The following is a 25,863-nucleotide window of genomic DNA, read 5'->3' on the forward strand; positions in this document are numbered from 1 at the left end:
TTCGTCTAGAAGTGGACTGACAAAGGAAAGTAAATTACTATTATATGATGTGAAAATTGTGTCCAAAGTAAGGTTTGCAGACCTGTGAGGTTGTTACAATCTTGGCCGTGCCTTACATAACGTGAAAAGGACAATTGACACAAACGTTGAATGTAAGTGTAATGAATTGACTAAACACTGTAAAAGTGATAACATATACAATGTATTTTGATACTAAATAAATGAGCAACTGAAACTAAATTCGTTGGCATATCAACCATAACCATTGCTACACTTAGATGCCCTTATCACCACAAACAATTCATCGTTGGCACACCAACGGGGCCCGAGAAGGTGTCTGTGTGTCAGTGCGAGAGTCTGCGGCACCGGTGCTGTAGCCGTGCTAATGTTTCTCCATTAACTCTAATAACATCAACGATTTTTAGGGTTAACTCTGCAAAATACGACTCAACACACAACAATGTACACGAATAGACATCCAGTGGCTTGATTACAAATAACTTGAATAAGGTTTTTTTTATTCTATGTAATAATAAGATTGCAAATGTAAGTATTTAATACAATTAGTTTTGTCTGAATAGGTCAAATGTAGAACAATTTCATGTACAGGTAGGGCTGCTTCACCAATGGCTGGGGGATAGGCCAAGCCCTGGTATATGACGTCTCTTGCAACACACAAACATTGCAGAGAAGATGATTTAATAAGAGCAATTATAGCTTTTGCAAATAGTTTGACGTTTACCAAAACCAGGACACTAAATACACACTGGGCAGCCGGCGGCAATAGAAGCTTGTTGTGCTTTAGTGTTTACACTGCTGCAATAGGCCATTCCTAAGCTATAGCAGTGGGCGTAGTCAAGTGTCAGGGATTGTGATTAGATAGCAGCGTGATGGGGTGGGAGTGTGATGGGGTGGGAGTGTGATGTGATGGGAGTGTGATGGGAGTGTGATGGGATGGGAGTGTGATGGGAGTGTGATGGGGTGGGAGTGTGATGAGATGGGAGTGTGATGGGATGGGAGTGTGATGGGATGGGAGTGTGATGGGAGTGTGATGTGATGGGAGTGTGATGGGAGTGTGATGGGAGTGTGATGTGATGAGAGTGTGATGGGGTGGGAGTGTGATGGGAGTGTGATGTGATTGGAGTGTGATGGGGTGGGAGTGTGATGGGAGTGTGATGGGATGGGAGTGTGATGGGATGGGAGTGTGATGGGAGTGTGATGTGATGGGAGTGTGATGGGAGTGTGATGGGATGGGAGTGTGATGGGAGTGTGATGGGGTGGGAGTGTGATGGGAGTGTGATGTGATGGGAGTGTGATGGGAGTGTGATGTGATGGGAGTGTGATGGGAGTGTGATGGGGTGGGAGTGTGATGGGAGTGTGATGGGGTGGGAGTGTGATGTGAGTGTGATGGGGCGTTGCCTGCAGGCTGGGCCGCTGAGCGGGTGGTGGCATTGTTCCTCCTCTTGGCGAACCGGGAGGGCGACTCTGCGGCCTCGGCCACTTCGACTTCAGGTTCCTCCACGATGGTGTCGCTGCACGCTGCACCGCAAGACACCATTTAGCATCGCCGTGCTTGTCTGTGTTGCTGCCCTCGTGACGTGTTCGAATGACCACGTTGCACATACAGATGCCTCTACTTTATTTGCATCGCGGAAGATATAGTTCTTCAGGCCAAATGCTTTATTCAAAATATAATGACGCTTGTGAAGTGGACCTCTGCGCTGTCCAGGAGAATGGGGTCACAAGGTTAAAAGAGCTCTGCTGAGCAACGACAATGACAAGCGTTTAACCCCTCGCCTCGTTCTCCAATGACCTGTCAAAACAAGAAATAATTATTTTAATGAACCCACACATTCTGAAAGATTTCGTTTGAATATTTGACCTCCTTTACAAAGGAACTCTCCAAAAAGTTGACAGAAATGTTTGCGGAGGTTTTGTGTTGATGCTTGTTTTTGTGATGAGGATTAAATAATGCTGAGCGGCATGAGGACAACTTCTGGCCTAACGTGGGAATTGACAGTGACAAAAAACTACTATAGTGAACATCACATACACAATAGAGATGACATTCTACACTTACATTATCACGCTTAGCGTAAATCATCGTTTCAGAAACCCGTGTTGAATACTGAGCTTTGTCTCCTATGGCTGTCTCAATCCCCATCGATCGCGTTGTTTTTTTACCTTCACCAGTTTGCCCTGGCGATTTGTATTTTGCTGTGTACGGTACCATGGAGCTCTTTAGGATGCTATAAGATTTTCTCGCGTTATCCTTACATGTCACAGACCGCGCTCACAAAAAGTAGACAATAGGCAATTTCACACGCATATAATAAAAAAACCCACGGATTTGCACTCGCACGCATAAACAGGGCAGCTGTGCCTGTCATTGCCATCGGTATTGGTCATTGGAATTGGGGCGTTTGGAATTGCTGAGGGAGAGGGGTGGGCTGCCGCTGAAAGGTTAAGGTGTGTCCAAGTAATTTTAGAAGATTTTTCAATGCCAACAATACGGCGCCGCTTGTTATTAGCTCAGGATTGATGACATTTTTTAAACAACATGTTTTTTTTTTACACACACATCACTTACAACCGGACCGCACTGCCATTGACTGCTGTACGCAGAGATCAAACGCCGCCGTGGTGCACGGCGAGAGTTCCACCGGCGTTAGCCAGTCGACAAAACGTTGCTCTGAAGACATTTTAACCTTTTTTTTAACGCCGTTAATTGTAGTTTAAAATTTTCAGAAAGTTTTGTTTAACGTGTCGTATTGGAATTTTAACTATAAATACGTGAGATATCATCATTATCATCATCAGCTGTGATCGATCCACTGCTGGATGAAGACCTCACTAAGCCGTTGCCAAATGTCACAGTTCTGTGATGCAGCAATGTGTGGGCTGCACATGCAATGCTTTGTTTAGTCAACTGCTTACCCACTATAAGACCAAGTATTTAACTGGAATTAACATTTTTTTTGTTCATACCTAATTAATTAACAACGTTTTATCCAAATGTAATCTCAAACCAATTGCTTGTTGATGTTGTTGTAATCCAGTGTCTAGATTAGGAAAAGCCCCTAAAAATTCACAGAAACTGTTTACAAAAACCGAAGACGTGAGAAGGTGTGCAGATAGACATGTTAAATGCGATATTATACGAAGCACAGAACATTACATCGCCATCAGCGATGACCTATCCGATGAGCTATAAAGCTCTTTTTCACAGATGTCCAGTCGGGGCGGGTCAGAACATTACAACAACAGAGAATACAAAAACCCGATAGGAGTGCAAAATAGAGGAAAGTTAAACAAATCACTTAAGAAATGAATATAAATAAAACTAAACTATGTTTTATCTTGCCAGGTAAGGCCCACTGAGCTATTAGTTTCGTTATTATAAGCGACCTGGCTATCACAAATGATAGCTCAACAAAGTGGCTTATCATCATCAGGTGGAAATGTATAAATAATAATCTACGACTTGGCGACAATGAGGGTGCAATGCCAAAGTCACCGGACGGAGCCCTCTCGCTCTGCTGGGCGGCATCGCTGCTGCTGCTGGCGGCGGTGCCGGAGAGGAGCAGGCGGCCCCCCTTCCCCAGGCGCTCGCACAGCAGGGCGAAGTGCTTCTTGAGACGGGCCGTGTCGCGCGGCGCCGCCAGCGTGCCGCCGCCGCCACCGCCGGGCGTCAGCGCCTGGTCCTTGCCGCTCTTGGCCAGACAGGTGCGCAGCAAGTAGGACAGCGCCGTGTCCACGCTCTCCTCCCAGCCCTGCCAGACGCGGCGCTCACGCCCATTTGGAGGCGGCCGAGGCTCGACAACATCCACGCTCTTGCGGTTTTGTGTTCACTGGTATCTCAAATGCATCACCGGCTTGCTAACGTGGCAATTGCACACAATTGTAGCACATTGTGATGAATGTTGTTGTTCGTGGCTAATACATGTCCTCAATCGTAATATCAGCTTTATCTTTCCTACTGACACAAAATGAGTTGTATATGTAATATTGATCTTGCAACTGAAGGAATGCATGTCAATATATATAGGGTGGCTCTTTATGCCAACCTCGAGCCTTTGACATTTTACCTCAACGAGAAGCTCTGCAATCATCTAGGCAGCACGCTTCGGCTGGCAACTCCACGCCGCCACTAAGTGAAAAGTCGTGCAGGCGTTGGCGCTGGAGGACCACGGGGCGCGCGCGCGCAGGTGTGGGTGGGTGGGTGGGTGGCACAGCGGCGTCGCTCACCAGCTGCTGGTTGTCCTGCAGCTCGGGCAGCAGGGCGGTGTGCAGGAGCGCCACCTCGTCGGGCGACAGGCTCTGCCACAGCGACAGCAGCAGCACCAGGAGGCGTGTGGCAGCCCGCAGCCGGGAGGCGGCGACCGTCAGCCTCGCCTCCGTGTCCTGCGCCATGTCCGCCAACTCCACGATCTGTCGCATGCGACGCGTGGGCGACAGGCGATCATTCCCGATTTGCATAACGGGAAAAACGCGCTCGAATCGAAGTGTAAAAGCGTTGTGGGCGATGTTGGTTTGAGGTGGCGAAGAGCTGAAATGTTTCTGAGAGATGAGCCGTGTGCCGCGTTACGTTGTCGTCATTGTGGAATCAGAGTTTGTGTAAGCGCTTTCTCCGCCAGTTGCAGAAGTCCGCGGTTCACATCCGGCAGGCAGCCCTGGTTAGTACTGTAGTCGTATTAATCGTAAGGTACGCTCCACCTGCTTCCCAGTGGACGCTCAAGGTTCTATTTAAAAAAATCAGGCCATTGTGTGCCAGTGTCATGGTCCAAGGGTGTCAAAAAGGAGTGTTTAGCACATTTGACTATGAACCTGGCAAAATGAGTTTTATTCCCAACCATAACTAATGTCTGAAATGGTATTGCAGATTTCATTCACAAACCCACATTGACCAATGTGATGAAGTATGGCCAAACAGCTGACACGAGGATGGGGATACTTTCATCCAGATTACAAAGAACTCTAAATTGTTATCATTGTTGATCTTATTTATTTTATAGAAATACATACACATATGGAAAACACTAAACGTTTCAGAAGCAGAGGCGGAATGAACTGTACGCTTTGGAAGACATTAAACTCAGAATTGTCTCCTGGAACAAATCTCGTACATCTTACCAAACAAATGCTTGATAGAAAAGCCAGTACACTCACCAAACTTAATAACCAGGCTACAGTCTACATTATAGACTGCCAGTACACTCACTCCGATTAAGAAGCAGGCTACAGTCTACATTAATGTTGATTTTATTTTATTATTTTTATTTAATTTTTATCATTTTTATTTCTATTCACTTTATTTTTATTTTTCTATCTCCATGACTTTACCGAAAGAACCAAAGGACACCAAAAGAAGGTTAAGTGTGTTCCTGTCTGTCGCCATGCTGGTTAGTGGGACCAGATCTGGTGGTGCACTTTTCAGCAGCACTGGAGAATTAGTAGCTATATTTGTCACAAATCCATCACTGCAGTAAGATGACATTAGACAAAAAATGCATAAACGTAACCATCTCGGACCTAAACGAAAATCACTTGCAACATTCTGTCATCGCCCATTCCCCATACGAATCTACAGTAACTCTGTCAGCAGATGACACACCAAGATATGGCCAGAGGCTCGCCGCTGCGTCCAACGCACTAAATGCCCGCATTGTGCACTCCACTTCAATCTGACACAGACTGTCAAGTCAACACACAATCCTCTCCGCCGAAGATTGTGCCGAGACAGCTGGCTGCCCATTAACGCACATTAATGTCAAAGAATGCTTACTCTCTCTTCTCTACAGATGCATATAATGGAGGAGGTTTGCATTACAGGGGATGGGCAGGCAATGAAAACCTCTTTATCTGGTTACCAGCTTTACTTAAGAGATGCTTTGGATATGAGCAACACAGAGATGACTTATCCATTTGCTCTTGCGCAATTTACAGTTCCATATTTGTACGAAGTTATCTGTATACAATTTCTACAATGCCGTCTTGTAATTTCACATGTAACACAACGCGAGTTATTATTATTTTAAATATCGGTTGATTCAAGATTAAAACGATATCACCACAATTGCCAAGTCCAATAACAAACTTCATAAAGCATGGAAATTAATGTGCAATTTGCACACGAATGTTTATCCCCTATTGCCTATTTCATAAAAGACAAAGAAGTAAATGTGGGTCTGAAACAGCCGAACGCAGCACACCACTTGGTCTCTCACCTGTACCGCCACTCTCTGTCGTGAATTTGAGTGGAGCAGGCCTCATAGGCTCAGAGTACTTATAGTGACTACGTTCAACCAAAACACAAAACCAACTTTTTAAATTTAGCTTGGCCTAGCCCAATGACGGATTTAAAAGGCATGAATATTGATAGCTGGCTTGTTCTCGTGGCGTCAGAGAGTTTATTTTCTCAAGTGAGATCCTACAGGGCCTGTTTTACAGGGTCGACCTGATCAAAACTGCCATAAAAAAATATTTCAAAGAAAATGGAATAAAAGTGACATCTATTCATTAGGACTCTTTATTTACAAATTCATTTTTCATTTAACAAATTTTTTTTATCACGTCCACTGGGTGGACTTCCTATGCAAATGGTTCACAGTGGTGCTGTGAGTCACGTGACATTAACTATCTTGTTATTCTCTCTTGGAGTGTTTTAAAAGCCCGTTTCTCTCTCTCTCGCAGTTTACTTAAGAGATCCAACCGATATTAAAACGCCCCACTCGGTGCTAAATGTGCAACACTCATGAAGCAGAACATCTCCGAGTGCGCCTTGTATAAATGGGGCCGGCCGTGACGCAAGGGCTCCCGCAGTCTGTCTGTGTTGTCTTAATCAGGCAGGGGAATGATGGCAATGGTCACTAAATAGAGACAGATAACATGAACAGGAAGTACCCATGGCTCTCTGCGGGATTCTTTAAAACTGGCAAAACTGGCCACAGCTAAAAGGTCGAGACAGGGTATGAAAAACACCAACAGCATTGCCAGCGAGTCTGAATAAAGAGTATCTGAAATAACATTTATTCAAATGTATAAACTCAACACTTTTGTCAGTGACACTGCCTTAAAAAGAAAACGTATATAATAGGTCAGGTTTTGGGGTAAGTTTGAATAAGCGTACATTCAAACGTGCACTTCGTCAAACTTAGCCCCGCTAAGTGAAGTAAGCAGTGTCAGCAACGATGCACAATCGTACAGTTCATTCCGCATACTGCGGAATGAACTATCCTACGCTTATCCCCTCTGGCAGCTGCTCCAGTCAACGCAGTTGACCACTCGGTCCCACAGCGAATCAAGCGAGGCGTGGTCTTGCGCAAGGGGCTGGGCCCATGGGGCCACGTGTTCCCACCTGCTGGTAGGTTCCCTCTAGAATGGAGTCCAGGTTCTGGAGGGGCGATGGCGTCTTGTCCTTAAACCTGGTGAGCAGCCGTCGCTGGACGGCACGGAACTGCACTGCCCGCTCGCTCAGCATCTCTCGGTACTTCTCCGCATCTGCACGAACCTGCACGTAGGCACACAGCAAGTAGGGGGGAAACGTTACACATTTGTTCACATTGAAGCACACGTGGCAAAGACAAACATCGCTTATCTTATCCTTGGAGTGTAAAATGGCAACCACATACTGTTTGTTGCCTATTTTCCCATTTCCTTCCAATTATATTGCAAGTGTGCTCTTGGCATCACGTCATGAGACAGAGCTATTATCGTGAGTAAAGCACCACCGTGTGGCAGGGAGTGACCGCAAAGGACCATGCCACGGAAATCCATCTGAAGTGGCTTCAATAGCATCTTTATCCACACGACAGACTCTTGTTTTTAAAATATGGAACGTGTCAATCACACGGAAATGTTTAATTCCGATTTGCGGAACAAACCGAATTAAGCGAACACACACATGTAATGCACCGTGGAGTTTTCAGTGACCGGATTGATGGAATCGATTGAGTACAACACGGCTGAACGATGGGTTGGTGACCACCGAGATTCAAGTCCAGATTCTCAGCTGTGCCAGCTCCGTGCCCAGACGACGCTGTGTTCGGCCCGCGAGCCACCTGCCCACCGTGACTGTAGCCCTCTTCATTAACCGTTTGCTCAGCATAGATGATGAACTATTCAAAGCAGCCCAGTAAGTTGTATAATTTAAGTCGTCGATAATTAAGTATACTCTCGAATCAAAGATGTGACAAAAGTGGTCTAATTTGGGACAGTAATGGACATGTTGGCTATAGCTAAGGACAATATTCTGTTGTCATTTCCGCTTGTTTTCCATATTAACCATTGTATTCATACTGTGGATCATCGACAGGTATTAGCTGGAGTGAGGATTAAACTAAAACCAACACTAACGGAACTGAAAATGAAGAAATTTTAAATTGACAACTTAAAAGAGAACATCAAAGAGAAGTGCTGGATAGCGATTGGAGTAAGATGAATTGTCTCGAGGACGACGTGGAGAAAGAATGGGATTACATCAAGAACCCATTTCGAGAAACAGCAAGGGGCAAAACCCTGTACGTCTCAGAAAGTGCCAGAGCTGAGCGATCGGAGGAAGCAAAACTCATCAGCCATGATCTATCCACTGCTGAGTTGAGACCCCTTCCGCAAGCCATCGCCAACCCCCATGATTTCGCGATGGAACAATTCATCCTGCACACAAACTGATTTCAGCGCTCCATCTCCACGCGGGACACAGACGCGTACCCTCCACTGACTCCACTCGTCGTTAGACTCGACCGCCGGACATCGTCTCTTCTCGTGGCGCCCCCTGCCCGAGCCCAACTTACTCTTCCTGACAGTCGATGTGGGCGTTGACACGGCCCAGTGGGAACGCGTTCGCCCCTTGTTGCAGGGGTTCATGGTTCCAATTCAGCGGCCGCTCTGAGTAATGCTGCGGGCGTCCGCTTCGACGTGGACGTTGAAGATCCCGTGACGTCATTCGTAAAGAGTAGGCCATTGTGTGCCATCGTTATGGTCCACATTTGAATTTAAAAAATCCGCAAGCGACTCTTTAAATATGCATGCCAATCATCACCCCTCCCTACGAAGGTTTGCAGGCCCTCCCCTATGCAATCTCTTTCACTTAATGCCGCTGCTTAAAAATATATTGCATCGGCCTTAATATCAAGCACATTCACGTAACTGGGATTTCATGATCACTCTGCAGAAGCCACAACATTGTTTTGAACACTGTATTAAGGTTCCGGTAGCGGTTGTTTCGTTTCTGCAACGGTGCAATGTGCATTGGACAGAGGGCGGCAGAGGGAGAGACTCACGTCAAAGTGCTGGTCCAGCAGCTCAAAGTATTCCTGCAGCGGGAGGGGCCCCATGAAGCTGCACTTGAAGTCGGCGGTGCCGAGCTGCTTCCGGAAGTGGCTCTCCAAGCGTCGCACCAGGTCGCTCGTCACCAGCCACAGCTCGTCTAGCTGGTCGCACTGCACGCGGTAGCGCTCTGCCCAATAGACACATCACCGCCAATCGCCACCCAGAGTGCCTTCAGTAGCGTCTTCATCCACACGAGAGACACCGCTTACATACCTTTGCGTATCAACCGAATGGAAAAATTTCATTCCGATTCGTGCAATCAACCAAATTAGACACAACACAAATGTAATATAATGGTTTTGTTTGTGCAGTTATCGGTGACCCCGGCTGAGACCATTGATGCATTAAACTTGAAAAACAGGCTTAGTAAAGGGTGGTGGCGACCGAGATTCTCAGCTGTGCCAGCTCAAGTGTTGTGACGCCGTATTAGGCGGCTGAGCCAGCAGCCCACATTACCCGAGCATTCTTGGTTAACCGTTTGCTCGGCACAGCTGAGAAATGTTCAGTGAATTCACTTGACACTGTATGAAAGTACCATCTTTCACGCAGCAGCAATAGCAGGGTCCTTTGTTTAATCAGGAGATGGAAATAGAGGCACGTTGAGACACATGAAACATTACCTGTTTGGTAACGGTCACCTGGGTTACAATTGATCAATTCGAATTATTAAACAATATATGTTAAAATAATCGACAAATCTAGATCATATTTAACAATAATTTAATGCAATTCAAACAGAGCAGGGGGATCTTGAGAGTGTTACAAGATCAAGGATTCCTTGGGATCGTAGGACTGAACCAAGGTGCCCCCTCTGCTCATCGACGGGACAGTAATAGAGCGTTGATTGATGCATTCATTATCAATTACGATTATCACCTGTATCTGCCATCAACCATTGTTACTTGAATGCATTTCGTTTTTTTTGCTCACTTCAAATTTGCAGCACTTTGTTTGACTCAGTGGGAGTCAGCTGGGAACGTCGCAGTTCGGCAGCATAGCTTACGGACCGTTTCACGCGACAAGCGGAGCAATTGTCTTATCTGTGACACCATCTCCCGGCTTCATCTCAAATAACAGAAGTTGTCAATTATAAACACAATTTTTGACATGAAGCGAAATAGCAACAACAACAAAAACAGTTTACTAGCGGCTAATCGCCATAAGCACTTTTGCGGTTTCAAAGCAACAAAAATATTGTAGGAGATTCTTCTACGAGAAATAAAAGTGCTTCAATGCCGTCAAAAACAATATCAAATCCAGTATGACTTATGGCTGTACTTTCACACCCACACAACACAAATACTTTATAATGGAACATCTTAGAACAGAGCAATAACAATTCACAAAGAGATAATGCTTGACAAAAATACCGGTACCACTTTATTGGGAATCAAGACACATGGCCAGGGATATTGTGAGTGCCGACTTCGGGCAGGCTGTTGGTGTCCAATGGGAGCGCCTGCCAAGCGTACTCACGGGATGTTTTAGAAGCCAGGACGGTCACCCTAGAACCCCGCAGCAACTGAAATCCAAGTGCGTTGACTTGGCCTTCTTCAGACTGCTGTAGAAAATCTGTGCACAAAAGTGACATGCATTACATGAATGGCACGTTCTCCATACACTGTACGAGTTTAAATATGTATTGAAAAACATAGATGAAAAATTTCGATGGCATAGCGATTGACTACATTTACTCACATCAACAATCTGAAATCTACGTATGCAACGTGTATGCTCAATTGCTCATGAAAGCTGAACTGTTTTGTTGAAAGTGTAAATGCCATGGCCAAATTAAATGAATAATCCTGTAAAAAAACACAATCCATCTCCTTAATAATAAGGAGGTGCATGATAATTATTTTCATATTTATTGTTAATGATTCATTGTCTTTATAGAATTACTGTAAATGCATAGAAGTTGAACTGTTGGTAACTTAAAATCCTTTTATTGAAAAGGGCAAGAATGTCTGACATGCATATGTGTTGTAATGCTGCCACTCATACCAAGGCAGCTGAAAACGGCATCATGCCTATAATTACCTTTGGATGATACATTCAACCTGTTCCCTTTCAATGAGAAGCCAGCTCCAACTACGCTCTGACGGTGAATGCATTTACAGGCAAGTTATTGGGATTACTGAAGTTGGGCATTTAATCTGGACTCGTAGTGCACTGACTACGTAGCCACCACGTGAGTGGTGCTACTGCAAACCAGTACAGTTACTGCTGTCATTTGCTTTGGTTGTTTTATTTCCATTTTACTTTTCATTTACATTTTTTAACTCAGGAAAGCCTCACGAAATCTCATTGCTCTCTATCAGGAGGGTCTTGCCAAGTAAAATCATTCAAATTGTAAGCAATGTTAGTGTTTTGGGTTTTTTATTGCCACGAGGCACGACGACACGCGGCTTTCGGTTACGGCGGGGCTTCTCTCTTGAACGAGGTGATGAGACACGTGGGCTAAAGTACATTTTACGTTGGCAAACAGCACTTCTATTTGCATGTTAACATTCAAAAAGTGCACTTATAAAAAGTGGTGTAAAATAGCAGTAAGTGCGGTCACGGCAGCACAATAAGTGGACCGAAATTACCTCATGTGTTTGAAATGTCAGCGGTAAGTGGAACTCAACATCAAACGCCGTGATATAAAACAAGACCGAGGCCACCATAAGATAATGTGACGCTTTGCCGCACCTTAAATGCTCCATGGCGCACGGTGATATAAAGCAGACAAACATTTAGTGGGGCCTCCCCTTGTACTCTCCGCCCAGTTTAGACCAATAGGTCATTGTTTATTTCGCCTACTCTGGCCGGTACTTTGCTCCAACGACAACGAGCACAGTAGTAGACTCGGTGGCCGGGGAATTCCTCGCGTACTCGTCTGTCCTTCTGTGCATCTGTCTCTCGTCACCACAATAACCCGAAAGCCGACAAAACCAAGTAACCTATAATTTATCGCTCACCACAACTCAAAAGTGGCTCAACCTAATGACCTAAAATTTACAGTTATCTTGTTCAAATGATGATCTTTTCTACGTTTGGTCTGAACCTTTCCCACAAGATCAGTTTACAAACCAGCGCAGCCTATCCCCATGGCATGAACGAGGAAGTGGGGCCTCTGTGCGCTGCCACTCCGCCACTATTTTTGTTCTTTATTCGTCATACGTCTAAAAAAGGGCCACGGCCTATTAAAGCAAACAAGTCATTGTAGGCCTACAACTGTATATATTGTAAGCAGTTAAATACTTTTTTCTTGAAAGTTTTTATTAGTTTAAAAAAATCTATAAACCCAACACACGCAGCGAGCGCGTGCGCAGGTATACAGGTGGGAGCGGCGAGGCTCTCCGATTGAATGTGCGCTGGGATGGCGCTCATCGCCACTTGTGGCAATGAACCAGCAAGGGGAAGTTCCACTCTCTCACGGTGGGGGCCGCCTCTCCATAGCCCATTTACATTTGCCAATGAAGCAGAGTAGAAATGCAGGCTTCTAATTTGTGCAAATGACTATTCATGCACTGTGTTCCGTTTGCTGCAAACTAATATTCAACAACAATAACTGACAGCTGTTTGTCAATTCACAGTTGGATGAATGCTGCCCCATGCTGTGTTGGTCACTGGGGGTTGTTGCCCCCCCCCCTCCCCCCCATCTAGAATCTGGACAGTCCAGGTTGGTGAAGGGCGGTTCGGGACTGCTTCAGACATCGCTGGGCACTGATATTTGCCTTGGCCAGGAATCGAACCGAGGTCACGGGTCTTATAGCTCAGTGCACCGTTCACTGTGTCCATCACTGGCTCGAGGATACATCCTACACGTGCATAAATGCTGCAGGTTTACAGTACACATCATTAGAATTCTCACACTATTTATTTTTCTTGTCAGTCGATTAAAAACCTGTAATACGACAATATAAACGTTTTACACTCGTCACAGTTTTGTTGGCAACAGTTCCCTAAGCAGGGGCAGAGTTATACGTGCAGTTGGTTCCTAACAACCGAAGAATGTTGCCATGCAATGCGTGCAGGAGCGAGGGAGATGGTGTGGAATGAGTCGAGCCGTGGCCACTGCGGGCAACTCGACTGCTACCGCTCATAACGTCTGGGCTGGCTCGTGCACAACAACAGCAGCAGCAGCAGCAGCACATCGTGAGCGTAGGGCGAGGTGAAATAAGCTAACGTTGCTGAAATGCCAAAGAGATACTTTCAGTGATTGGCATTCCTTAGAGGCACCTAGAACAGCGGTTCACAGCCCGCGATGCGCATACCCCTGGGGGTACACGTGACTTCTCTAGGGGGTACGTGAGCAAATTCACGTCACTGCGGTGGCCACCTGGGGTATGGTGCTGCTGTGCGCTCGCATTTCTACAGCTGCGTACTTATCAGCTGTATCGAACTTGGTGAGCCTGCGCAATTGGACGCCTGGGTCACCCACGTGCACGGCTACAAGTGCATTCTCTCATTGATCACTTTGATCAAATTTAGTTGTTTTACAAACAAACAAATTCATTCTACGACCCTCTCAAAAAACCCACGAAGCATTCGACGCCCGGCGAACCTCGGCCTTCGCGCTCTGCTCCACGGTGACAGCCTGAGACTCCGCTTCCACTCACAGGAGGGATTTTTAAACTGTTCTTAAAGCATATAGATTGCCTAAATTGTTATTCATTATTAAATAAATATCTTAGGTCTTAATTTTGTGTAAACGCAATTCAAATTGCTATATATCTACAGTAATTGTACTATATCCACAGCACAACTGATCGTACTGGTAGGGGTACATAGACAGGTGATGGGTGTGGGAGGGGAGTAGGCGACACACACTGCCTGAAGGGCTTCAGAGGAGTCACATGCTGCAGTGCCTCTGATCACAGCCAGCACTTCACAGAAAACACTTTTGCTTGAGGGAAGGCTGCAGCTGAACCACGGCACAATTGCGTGCGTTGGGGGAACATTTGCGGAGGTGTAATTCGTGAAGCAGATAAATAGTAGTAACACATTTCAAACGTTAAGTTGCTAAAAATGCATTTAATGATGTGGGAATTAATAGTTAGGCGGTACACTGACAGCACTGACTGTAGCTTTCATCAGCGACAGGCAAAGGGCTGCAGCTTGGGAGGGGATTCAAGTCGGTTTTTAAGTCTCAAATGGCACAAACAGGTGGCGTAATTCAGACGTGATTTGCACCAACCCTGAAAACCCCGAGGAGGGTGCTGGGGGCCACTCCCACGAACAGTGAAACCTTCACAACACAACAATGCATCACAACGACTACAGAACACTTCATTTGCGATAGAAAGTTACCATACTTAATATATATAATGTATGCTCACCACAGAAAAGTTCCTGACTTCCACTTTGAGATTTAATCAGTAACTAATGAAGCACCTTTCACTAAAGACGTTTGGATTTATCAAAAATTGTTGCATTCATACCCATAAATTATACCAATCAAATTGGAAGTGTAACTTGTTAGAAAAGCATTTTAAAAAATGTATTCAGCATGCAATATGAATTAAGGAATTACAATAAGATGCATCTATGCCTATCAGCAAATCTCTAAATGCTTCGCAGGCAGTGATCAACAATAGTTTACCAAAGCTGGCACTTAGGCACTTAGCATTAAACTTACCCCAGAAGTTTAAATCTTTTTGCAACAATACAAAGCATTCTTTTTAGTAACAATGATGTACAGTTAAATCCACTGCTGGATGAAGGATTTCCTTTGCCATATCTGTCATGGGCCTTATCTGACTGTACTTCACCAAGCCCGTTTTTCAAGGTTTGTTATTGCAAGGGAGAATGCGTCATTCACCAGCAATATGAAAAACTGCAGTTAGTGGGCTTGGACTCCCGTTGTACCCTAGAACGAACGCAATAAGAGGAGAGTAGATTGTCAACTGCGCTTCTGCGGAGCTCCACTTTCCCCGGAGGGTGAGCCCACCCACCTGGGAAGAGGGCCGCCAGGCTGACGGGTGGCTTGTTGGTGTCGACTGTGAGCTTGTGCTGAGCGCTCTTGGCCGGGGAAGTCGCGTGACACGCGAGGACCAGCGGGAGCGTGAACGCGCTCTTCACCACTCGTGGCACTCCTAGAAAGGAACGCAAGGCCTCAGCGAGGGGCTTGCACGAGGTTTGGATTTAAGCTTTGATTTCCCGTTCTTTCAAAGCTCCGGACAGACACCGCTGGCCGAACAAAAATGACGAGGTAATTGGCAAGCGGTTTAGAAAGACGGCCAAGTGTAAGAAGAGAACATCTCAAGAGAATACCTGCCAGGAAGATTGCCAGGACGGCAACAACGGAAATCGCCCTGTACACCCCAACACCAAAGTCATCCCATGATAATGAGGACACTTTTCTGCACAGCTGTCTCCTCCTTCACTCTACTGGGGAGACCACCTGGTGTTATGATATTTAACAGTGAAATCAAGTTATAATGTCCCTCACAAAAACATACTTTTTTGAATGACGTGTTTTGGTAAAAAAAAATACCAGGAAGATTCAATGCTTAAGTAACTAAAATTAACGTGGAAATTGCAAAGTCCTGGTACATATTTTTACCTTCCACTATCAACGTATATACAGGGCTTCTTTGCTCACTCGTTATTTTCCAGAACGTTGATAGGCTGGCTGCTAAGAAGTAGGGATTATTGGCATAAGGCACTACCACTAGAGGTACAAGGTATCCCGACCCATAATAATCCTTTATGATTGTACCCATATTTAAGTGCTTTTCGATAACACTGTGTAACATATATTGTTTTTGTTCCTGGGTAGTGTTATTTCCTAATTGCTTATGCCTCAAAAGTACAGAAAATGGTTATTTTTCCCCACAAACTTTGCTTTTGTGACCGGGACAGTGATATTAGAAATTTACCTATTTTCAATGAGAAAATTGGCGAATTTGTGTCTTTTCGTTCAAATAAAGCCAGAACATATGAATCAAAATTAACATTTATTTATACTAAAGTAATACTAAAATTACTACAAAAGATTTAGACACCAAGGCGCACGACCACAGGCGGTACTGGCCACAGCGGACCGAGTTCTCTGTGGGGAGGAACAATCTCGACAAACTACTCACTTCTAAATCTTTTGTAGTCACTTTTGTATGAATACTAAAGTAAAATTAGAAACGGCGAGGTGGCCAGGTCAAAATGATCCCGTCTGGTACCCCCTTAGTGCTGATGAGATGTCTGCGGCGGTGGCGGTGGTGGTAAATATCGTACTCGTCGTTACAAGAGGTTACTGCATTGAATATCTTGGCTCCACATTAAATAGTGAGGGTACAACAGCCAGATGAAGTCCACAACATTTCGAGCCACTGAAAAATTCTCAACACGATATCATGAGACAAGAACATGCACATTGACTCCTGCATGCATTGTAGTTTCTAATTTCCTCTATAGGAGATTGGATAAAATTGCTACGGGTTTCTTACACTGAATATAAAATCAATGGTGATGCGTCTGCAGTATTCTCATGCGAAATTGTGAAAAATTACAGCCTTGTGATCAATTAAAGAGAAGTAAGCTATTGTGATTCATGCCACGTGATGACCTTGTCCCTTTAACCTTGTCCACGTAATATTGCAAGGCGAAGTTGATGACGGTAGGAGGCACAAGAAGATACAGAAACAATTGGCAAGGAACGATACGTAGAGTGAACACAGTTGCCTCTCAGCAGTCTGATGGTTGCTGCCAAGGACGACGCTAAATGGAGGATCACTAGTCAGCAATGGTCCCCCAGTGGATGACTCTGCTCAAGGGAATTATGATTGTGATTCTGTCTGTAAAGACTTTCTCCTTGGACTGTGGTATGCCTTTGAACTTTTTAGCATTCTTGCCTTGGGGTTATGTATACACTGCACTGTTATGTATATCATTAGGTACAGCATTGCTATTTTATAATTAAATACAGCACTTTGAATTACAACCATTATTCAGTGGTTGAAAACACAATAGATGACAAACATACAGTATAATTATTTGACTACTGCACATATTTTACAACGAAGTATGCAAGGATACTGAAAAGTAATTCCAAACAAGGTTCTAATCAAAGCTAGCACGAGAGTAAAATGCATAAAGTGTGTGAATCCATGCATGGAAAGTGTACACTGATACATATGGAATAAATCCCGGGGTTTGAAAGATTAATATAATTGACACTGAATAACTTCTGTTTTCTTATACACATTTTTGGAGAGGTTTCGACCTAACAAAATGCTCACTTAACATGCAAAGATAAAGTATTAATAAATAGAGCATGTGCGACATTACTCCAGCCAGTGGATGCCAAATGAGAGTGGTTTTCAAGCCAACTTCCTGACAAGCTGCAGAAGTACTCGCATGCATGATGCATCAATGTTTGGCTCTGTACTTGGCAAGCTTGGTTATGCGCACGCAGCTAAAGTACAACAAATTTGGGACAAATCTTTAGCACTTACTTGACTTAGTGTACCGAGCTAATAAAACGTTCTTCGTCTTCAACTCAAAATTGTGCAATCTGCAGGGCATTGCCTGCACAGTAATGAAATAAATTACACTTACAGCTCTTGTTGGAAGAACTGCGCAGCAGATTTTCTTTCGCAACTAAACAGGGCCGCACATGTGTTTACTAAATTTTGCGTGGGACATTCGAGCATGCTATCAAGCCCATCCGGCAGATTTACATATACCATTTGGCAATGTGATCATCTACGGTATAAAGACACACTATTTGTTGAGATTCTACATGAGGTCTGTCATGTGAATTACATTTGTTCACATTTCATGGTGTGGAGAACAGTGTGGGGAGAGGGGATGACATAGAGGGGGTTCTTCAAATAATGAGTTAAACGGACAATTTAAAATAGTGAGTGAAATTTAACTAACTACTCACGAAGTGAAAGGGTAAAAGATGTTATGATGGTTAACAGTGATTACCTAAACACCTTTTTGACAACCTGCAACGTGATGACCAGGCCGTGCCATGGCCGAGTGGCAGTACGTCCGCCACTTATTGCAGAATTTCAGTGGACGTTTAAGATCCTGTGACGCCATTCAAAAACAGTAGGCCCTTGCATGCTGCTGTCATGGTTCAAATATACCAAGTTTGAAAATTAAGGGACTGGCTATGTACACACTTGTACACTTATGTCGATATAATAACATAGAAGCTGCTGTGATAACAATATCTCACCACATACAGTCAATGTTCCAGGAGTGAAGTTCTAATATTTAAATGGTGCCAAGACGCATCACTAAAGATTTCAGACTTATCCCTCTCAGGCTGTTGGGATAGCCACATTTTCTCAAATCTTTGAGTCGGTCTTAAACATCTAAATGGCCACACAATCAGTTATTTTGAGCCGCTGGTCTGGTTAAGGTTGATAGTTTTCGGTGCATGTAATACACATCTATGTGTAATGTTAAAACTACAAGGAGAGTGTTTGAAACCTCATAATTTAACTCCCGATTTTGGGGTGTATCACCGCCAATCACTTTTCCTAACATGAGTGGGAAAAGATTACAATATCATTTAAAAATTCCTCAGTCTAGAGAGCACACTGGACAAAAAACACATTCTCTGACGTGTAAGCTGCTACACGGATCGCGGTGTAACTTTGGTGACCTCGGCCCCGACAGCTGTCTGAGTGGGGAAGACGCATGCAGAATTAGTCCTCAACAAGATCACGTGCAGTGAAGGAAGCAAGCCATGGCTAATCCCTGGATCTGCTGACCAATGTTCCGTGGTTGCCACTAAATTAGGCTGCGATTTTCACGGACACAGCTGTGCTCTCTATCAAGGGTGCGTGGGCTCAATCGCAAAGGCCAGCAGAGCTCGATGTTATCAGTGTGAAGGGCTTACCTGTTGGGTTCCGCTCTGAGTTTGCAGGCAAAGAGAAGGAAATGCATGTCAGATGTGTGTCAAGCACCATTGCTCACAATCAGCTTTGGTCGAGATACTTTGGGGTTTGTTGTTTCATCCTCCTATGTATGTCATTAAAGTTTTAATTTCTGACAAAAAAGATCGGAATTTACCCGCATTGTTCTCACACATAATAGCCATCCAAACCACCGGGAATGTGCCCAATGTCATTAAATCTCGTAAGCTAAACCAGATTTGTGGAGAAGTCCAACTGTTTAGTTCCTCATATAGAGGCGTAGATGTGGTGACCACGCTTCTGTGCTCTTGCGCACAAATCTGGCTGTCGCCTGATGAAGCTCGTTGCAATTACTGGCGAAACGTCGTACTCAGTTTGTAAATGTTGTGGCTTTGCTCTCAAACACACCGGTTAGTGCTGTACTAGTGACAAATTGGCACGTTCTGTTTACGTGACAACCCTTACTAGTTGGCTGTGTCGGGTGGTGGCAGGTTTTAACGACACATTTCTATATTTAGGCGATCTAACCCAAAAAACCTCTATTATGGATTATATCGGTCGCGAAAACCTACATGTTAAACTGGAAAATCCATTTTGAAAAACAAACTCGAGAAATAAATGGTAACTGTATTAGCCGTATCAGATTCGCAAATGGAAAAGTCATAACAGCTGATGGTTATTAATTGTCGAAAATTACCGAATAAATTAACAGGGAAGACTGCAGTGGGGATAAAGATAACATGAGCAAAACAAAAACAAAACGCATATTTGAGGGACACCACTGGGAAAATACAACGATGTTGATGCGGGGCAACTGCTGAAGGCAGACCAGGGTCAATGTGCGGAGGTAAGCGAGAGCAAAATTACAATTGATATCGAAAAACAATACACAGAGGCTCTGAACTCAGAAGCTTACCCAATTAAGGACACTCCTACTCTATGGGCCATGTGAATGCATGCAATAGGATTATCTTAAACGAGAGGCTGACTGCACAATTCTGGCAAAGATTACACCGATGGTGGGTTTAACAACATATACATTTACGCGATCTAACCCCAAAAAAACCTCGACTATGGATAATATTGGTCGCGAAAGCCTACGTATTACACTGATTGCAATAAAATTCGACAAGAAATGGTCTTTGGAACAATATAAAGTGGTCTATGAACTGGCCGTCATGATACACTATGCCTGACGAAGCCAATATACTCACTGACCTATTACAGAGATATGAGGGTGTTTATCGAAACCAACACAATGGATAAGAGACAATGAACAACGCAACAATGTTTGTAGACTTCTATCGATAATTTCAAATCCGACCAAACTAACGTTTTAACAGAGGTAGCATTCATCCCATTTCATGTAAACATGCAGATCGCGGTATCAGATATCCCAAGATCACAAAGAAAGCGTGGACAGATGCACGGCCGGATGTTGTAGATGCACGGGCGGATCACGATGGTACAACCCGCCCGTTGTCGCAGCCACGAGCTGCCCCCCCCCCGCCGCCGCCGCCCTGGCTGCGTGTGCCGGGCTCCGCGTCACCGTGCGCACCTGTGGGCGTGCTGTAGTGCACCACCACCTCGCCCTGCAGCTCCGCCGGGGGGTGCGGCTGCTTCAGGAACACCGACACGGTGGCCGCGGTCGGCCTCCCGGCTTCTGCGGCGCGATCACGGCACACGCACGCGAGGGGAGCTCGCCACCCGTCATCACACCCCCCCCACCCCCCGCGCACTTTTGTGAACTTTTTTGGTTTTTAGATTTCCTGTGAAGCATCTGCTGGAGATTAGGCTGTGTTTAGACGCTCTATAACTGTAAATATTATTGCATAAAAAAACAAAGGCCTTAATGCATTCAAGATGATGCCTGCCTTCATCCAGCAGTAGATAACTAATGGTTGATGATGATGACGATATGAGGACTATCCAAAACTACTGCCTGCTATCCTTGTTTATCAACAAACATTCCATTACACTGATAATCATGAATGGAAATGTTATAAATATTGTGAACGTTTGTCAGACTGTCGGAGCCCTCGTCTCGCATGGCAGCGCTAGATGGGAGCGATGCGATGTAAGGCAGTGGTATTGATGAGTGTGCCGAGTTATTAGTTCAGTCCATTGTAAACGGATTTTGAGAAGGGTGTAATGTGAGCGAGACATCCTGTGGTACCTAGAGTGTAGTATGTGAACATATCCCTGGTCACGGATAGGGGCTCTCGGACAGACACCATCACCTTCACACTCTGCAGGATGCGTCTGCTCTGCACGGTTATCTGCAAGACAAGCGATGGCGTGTGAGCTCACGAGCGCCACGGCCTATCAAACGAGTGGTCATGCAACACGGCACATCAACGGCGTGTCTGGCAGCTCGAATAGCCGCTGCTCCCACAAAGCATACCACTTGTGCAGTTCTATCTAACAATGTTCACCTGTCTGTCCACAATGACGAAGTGAGTGTCTGAGTACGGGCTACGCTCTGATCCATATTCTTAGTCACGGCTCACCTCAGGCTTGGTTCTGGCTCAAGTGCATTATTATTACAAAGTAAACTCAACCCAAACCCCAGAAAAGGCTGTAAGCATTTCTGGAACCATGCTTAGAGCGGGCTCAAGTTAAACATGGCTTTGAAAATCCCGAGCATGGTCCCCAGCTATGCTCGGGATTTCCATGAGCTGAACCTGGGCCAAACCATGGCTCAGTTGCTTTCTTGTCCACTGAGAGCAACTGAGCAGCTCCAGCCTGAGCTGAGCAGCTCCATCCTGAGCTGAGCAGCTCCAGCCCGAGCTGAGCAGCTCCATCCTGAGCTGAACCGCTCCATCCTGAGCTGAGCAGCTCCATCCTGAGCTGAGCTGCTCCATCCTGAGCTGAGCTGCTCCATCCTGAGCTGAGCAGCTCCATCCTGAGCTGAGCCGCTGTTCGAGGCCAAGCCAGTGCTGAACCCGTGACTGGGCATAGGGCCCCTAGTGTTTGGGTTTTAGGTTGAATTAACTTTGGAATGATGCACAAAACAAAAGTATTGGGTTACATGTAATTTTGGCAAGTTTTATTCCATTAAGTTAAACACATTATAAGTTATTCTTTTAATAACATAACAAATAAACATTTGCTTTTGATATTGTTATATTAGATTTAGGAAGCATATCAGTTCTGTATAGCTATCTCAAGATAATTCCCAAGTGAGTTTGAGACAAATTCCACTAAAATTGAACGATTAAACCCAAAATCACGCCAATATCACCGAGTGTGGCACATGTTTTCTAAGATTTTGATAGCTTTCGCAGTGTTGAGTGTCAATCAGGTTAAATCCAAACCACAGATGCCAACGGCATTTCATCACTGCTTTGCAATTATAGGCCTCTAACAGTCAAGTTAGGTACTGTATGTTATACATTATAGATGGTTCACATCATAGCATTGGAACACTGATTATAATTAGCAACTGAAATAAATGTAAATAAACAAACGAAACTTAAAACTTCAGCAACGCACTAACATATGGAATGGCTCTTGGTGAATTTTTTTTGCGCAGATACAACTGTTACAAAAGATATTAGCTTAACTGTTAAAGTAAACCACATTTTTCTACATGCAAGATAAGTTTTCCGATGACCTACCTTAACGCTGATGGATGGCACAGACTCTCCACTTATGTCTATCCCAGATGCTACCTAGAGGCAGGATTTATTGAAAACAGGTGTTAATTTTGGGACAGATAATATTCCAAACAGTACAAGAACACTACCAATTTGGATAAAGACAATAAACAGTTCTGCAGACATCCAAGCATTGAGACAATTATCTTCTTAAAGATGAAATAAGTTGATATTAAGGGAAGGAATTGTGAAAAGGAATACAAATGCAATTCAGTTACTTTTTAAAGTTACTTTACTTCAAGCAGACGTTACTTAAACCCTAATTATAGCAAATTATCATACTCACGACCTATAAACAATCTGTTGAGTAAGTCCATTACGTAATCACGCACATTCATTTCCACATGTTATGGAAGATCTGTAATTTGGGAGCGTCTTGCCTTTGCTGCATCTCTACGTGAAGTGTCTCTCTCCTAGTTAGAGACTAGCATACAAAGGGGCTGCAGTCGTTCACATTTGAGAATGTAACTTTGCACAGGAATAGCACGGCTATGATACAATCGGTGCTTAGATGGCAGCGATAATAAAATACAGCTCCGTGGAAGATTTTAGCTGGACCTGCTTGCAAAGCTAACTTTTACTTGACTATTTGGAAAAGTCTGCTTTGCACAGAGAAAGGAAAATCAGGTACCATTGACAAATATTGTATTCTACAGATAGGGGACAATTTCTCCACAAGAAGCAATGTTGAAACAGCAAGACAAATTGATGGTAATATTCAAGTTACAGTATTTGTTGCGAGCACCCAGTTGTTTTAATTTCCTGTTGCTTGAAAAATTGAGCGGCAGAAGTGGCAATGGCCATGGGGAAGGGGCCAAACAAAACTGCTGGTTTATGTACAGGTTTTATTGTTTGGCACTTCAACAAATCATAAAATGCAGGCCTTTGTGGGCTGACAAAACATTTAAAGTACCTCCACTGACCAGAAAGGTGGAATGAAAAGCAGAAGAGAAGGCAATTGCATGAAGCAATGTGTTTTTGAGCAACCAACCATGTATTGGGAACATAAATGATCATGCACATCCGTGTCTCTCTTTGAGTATGGTTTATGGTAAAAACAAATATTTTATAATGTTCCTTTTTGGCCGTACATTACGTTTCCAAAATACCCCGGAGTGCATCACATATATAGAGAATGCACAGTGCAACAAGAACATGCGATTTGCTTGGTTTAAATATTAACCCACAGCATCTGTTGAGACCAACGTGGCAGATCAGCATTTAGAAACTAACAGATTTATTATAGAATCGCACTTCCTGGCTATGATGCAAGAAGCCAACATAAATGTTTTATAATTAATCTATGACAGTCTATTGTGGGTTCCATAACACTGATAACACATCAAGAATAGCCTGTCAGGAGACTAAACTTATTGACTGAGATGCAATGAGTTTCCATTTGGCGTAGATACATGATAAGGTTATATGGATGCTTTACTGTGCTGCTGTAAGAAGTAATCACATCAGAAGTAGACATATAAGAGGGTGACAGAGAGTGTGGTTTACCCAAATTTAATTAATCCAGTCTCTTGCCTGGATGTCCCACATAGGACAGCTGGACCATAGTAACATTACAAGTTTAGGATGTAGGAGCTTTGAGGATATCAACTTAAAATGCACTTTTATAAAGAGCGGTTTTGGAGATTATTACATTGCCCAATCTTTGCTGCTTCAAGCGTATGTCAGACAGCATAGCCACACCTCCGAGGTATGTGTTTATCAACGCCAATGTTTACTTGTGTTGTGCCTTCCTTTAACGTACGTTAACTGAAAACAAATTGATGCTTACTGGCTTGTTACACCACAAAGGATACCTCATGAGGTGATACCATATAAATTCTGACACACACAAGGGGGTGAATATGTTTAAGTTAAAGACAAAAGAGGACGTGATAGAAGCACTCATCCTTAGTATGACAGTGAATCCACAAGCATTGACAAAACGTGATGAGGTTATACTCACAGACGCGCTGTCGAGAGAAGAGGACACAGCAATTGTGACTGTCAGGTCATCGTCCTTATCTTTGGCAGGCAAGATGTCTACGCACGGAGCACGGCACCCAGAATGCAACAGGTTAGCTTTACATTGATTATGAGGAGTGACATCTGATATTGTTATGACTATGCTGTCTTCGAGGACTCGCTGATGACTTTTAATTCAAAGCTTCTCTTGATTCTTAGCAGAAACATTTCCAAATGAGGTCAGTAAGGGGAAGAAGCTTTTTCCCACAAAACATTGCCAGAAAAATGCCTCATGGTTTTATCTGATGAATGCATTCTTAGATTTGGTAACTGTTAAAAAAACAAAGACAACCATTGTTGTCTACAGTAACTGGCTATGTAGAACCGCAGCTCATTATCCTTAAACATGTGGTTTAGACTCGGCGCTCCATGGATGGTAACCCAGGATTTTGCACTGCGGATTCAATTGGAGTTAAACCAATGAGCTATACACTCACATCACTTTATTATTCTTGGCTACCTACAGATATCGGACTTTCATGAAAAAGCTAAAATCTATGTATGTGAATTAATATATCACAATCAGAATATTTATACTCGAGGAATCCGATGAGCTATAAAGCTCTTATTCATTCAATTACCATAGTTAACTTTTTTATTTACAAAAAGCCTGTTAAACAATGACTTTCATTGTACAGGTCAATGTGTCTATTGTAGAGTGACACGACTGGTTTTAAAATTGTGCAGTAGAGCTTTACAATCTATCTTACACCGTTTGTGACATTTGGTCACTAAATGCTGGAGGATTGTGCAGCGTTAGGTAAGTTGTTATGGCTACGATAAATGGAAATGCTTATCTATGTTCGGGGTTTTTCACTGACGAGGTCAAAGCAACTTCCTTCAACATCAAGTTTTAAACGTTTAGAGATTGCAGCGCATCAACAAATATGCAGCCTTCATATTTGGACAAACGACCATACCGGCTTATTCTGCTACGTAGCTTCCCACTTACTCTTTGTCAAGCACACAGGTTTCCCGGTGGAGTATTTCCA

The 25,863-nt window shown here is 44.1% G+C and overlaps 1 protein-coding gene across 3 annotated transcripts in view; it reads right to left on the reverse strand.

The window, feature by feature from the left end:
- BBS9 (Bardet-Biedl syndrome 9) overlaps positions 1-25,863 on the reverse strand; it is a 51,114-nt gene continuing 25,251 nt past the window's right edge. Inside the window, exons 10-21 of one of the 3 annotated variants that reach the window (XM_078860646.1) lie at positions 24,813-24,889; positions 22,811-22,864; positions 21,367-21,469; positions 20,749-20,853; positions 19,175-19,189; positions 15,273-15,413; positions 10,807-10,902; positions 9,282-9,457; positions 7,358-7,510; positions 4,249-4,431; positions 3,518-3,773; positions 1-1,539 (exon numbers count right to left, since the gene is read on the reverse strand). In XM_078860646.1, the coding sequence (XP_078716772.1) occupies positions 863-1,539; positions 3,518-3,773; positions 4,249-4,431; positions 7,358-7,510; positions 9,282-9,457; positions 10,807-10,902; positions 15,273-15,413; positions 19,175-19,189; positions 20,749-20,853; positions 21,367-21,469; positions 22,811-22,864; positions 24,813-24,889 (2,036 nt within the window). In that variant the 3' untranslated portion in view covers positions 1-862. The remainder of the gene's footprint in view (positions 1,540-3,517; positions 3,774-4,248; positions 4,432-7,357; positions 7,511-9,281; positions 9,458-10,806; positions 10,903-15,272; positions 15,414-19,174; positions 19,190-20,748; positions 20,854-21,366; positions 21,470-22,810; positions 22,865-24,812; positions 24,890-25,863) is intronic. The other 2 variants (XM_078860643.1, XM_078860645.1) reach the window with 2 other exon arrangements.

This window comes from Lampetra fluviatilis, chromosome 10 (genome assembly GCF_964198595.1).
Source record: "Lampetra fluviatilis chromosome 10, kcLamFluv1.1, whole genome shotgun sequence".
In the NCBI taxonomy this organism is placed as follows: domain Eukaryota; kingdom Metazoa; phylum Chordata; class Hyperoartia; order Petromyzontiformes; family Petromyzontidae; genus Lampetra; species Lampetra fluviatilis.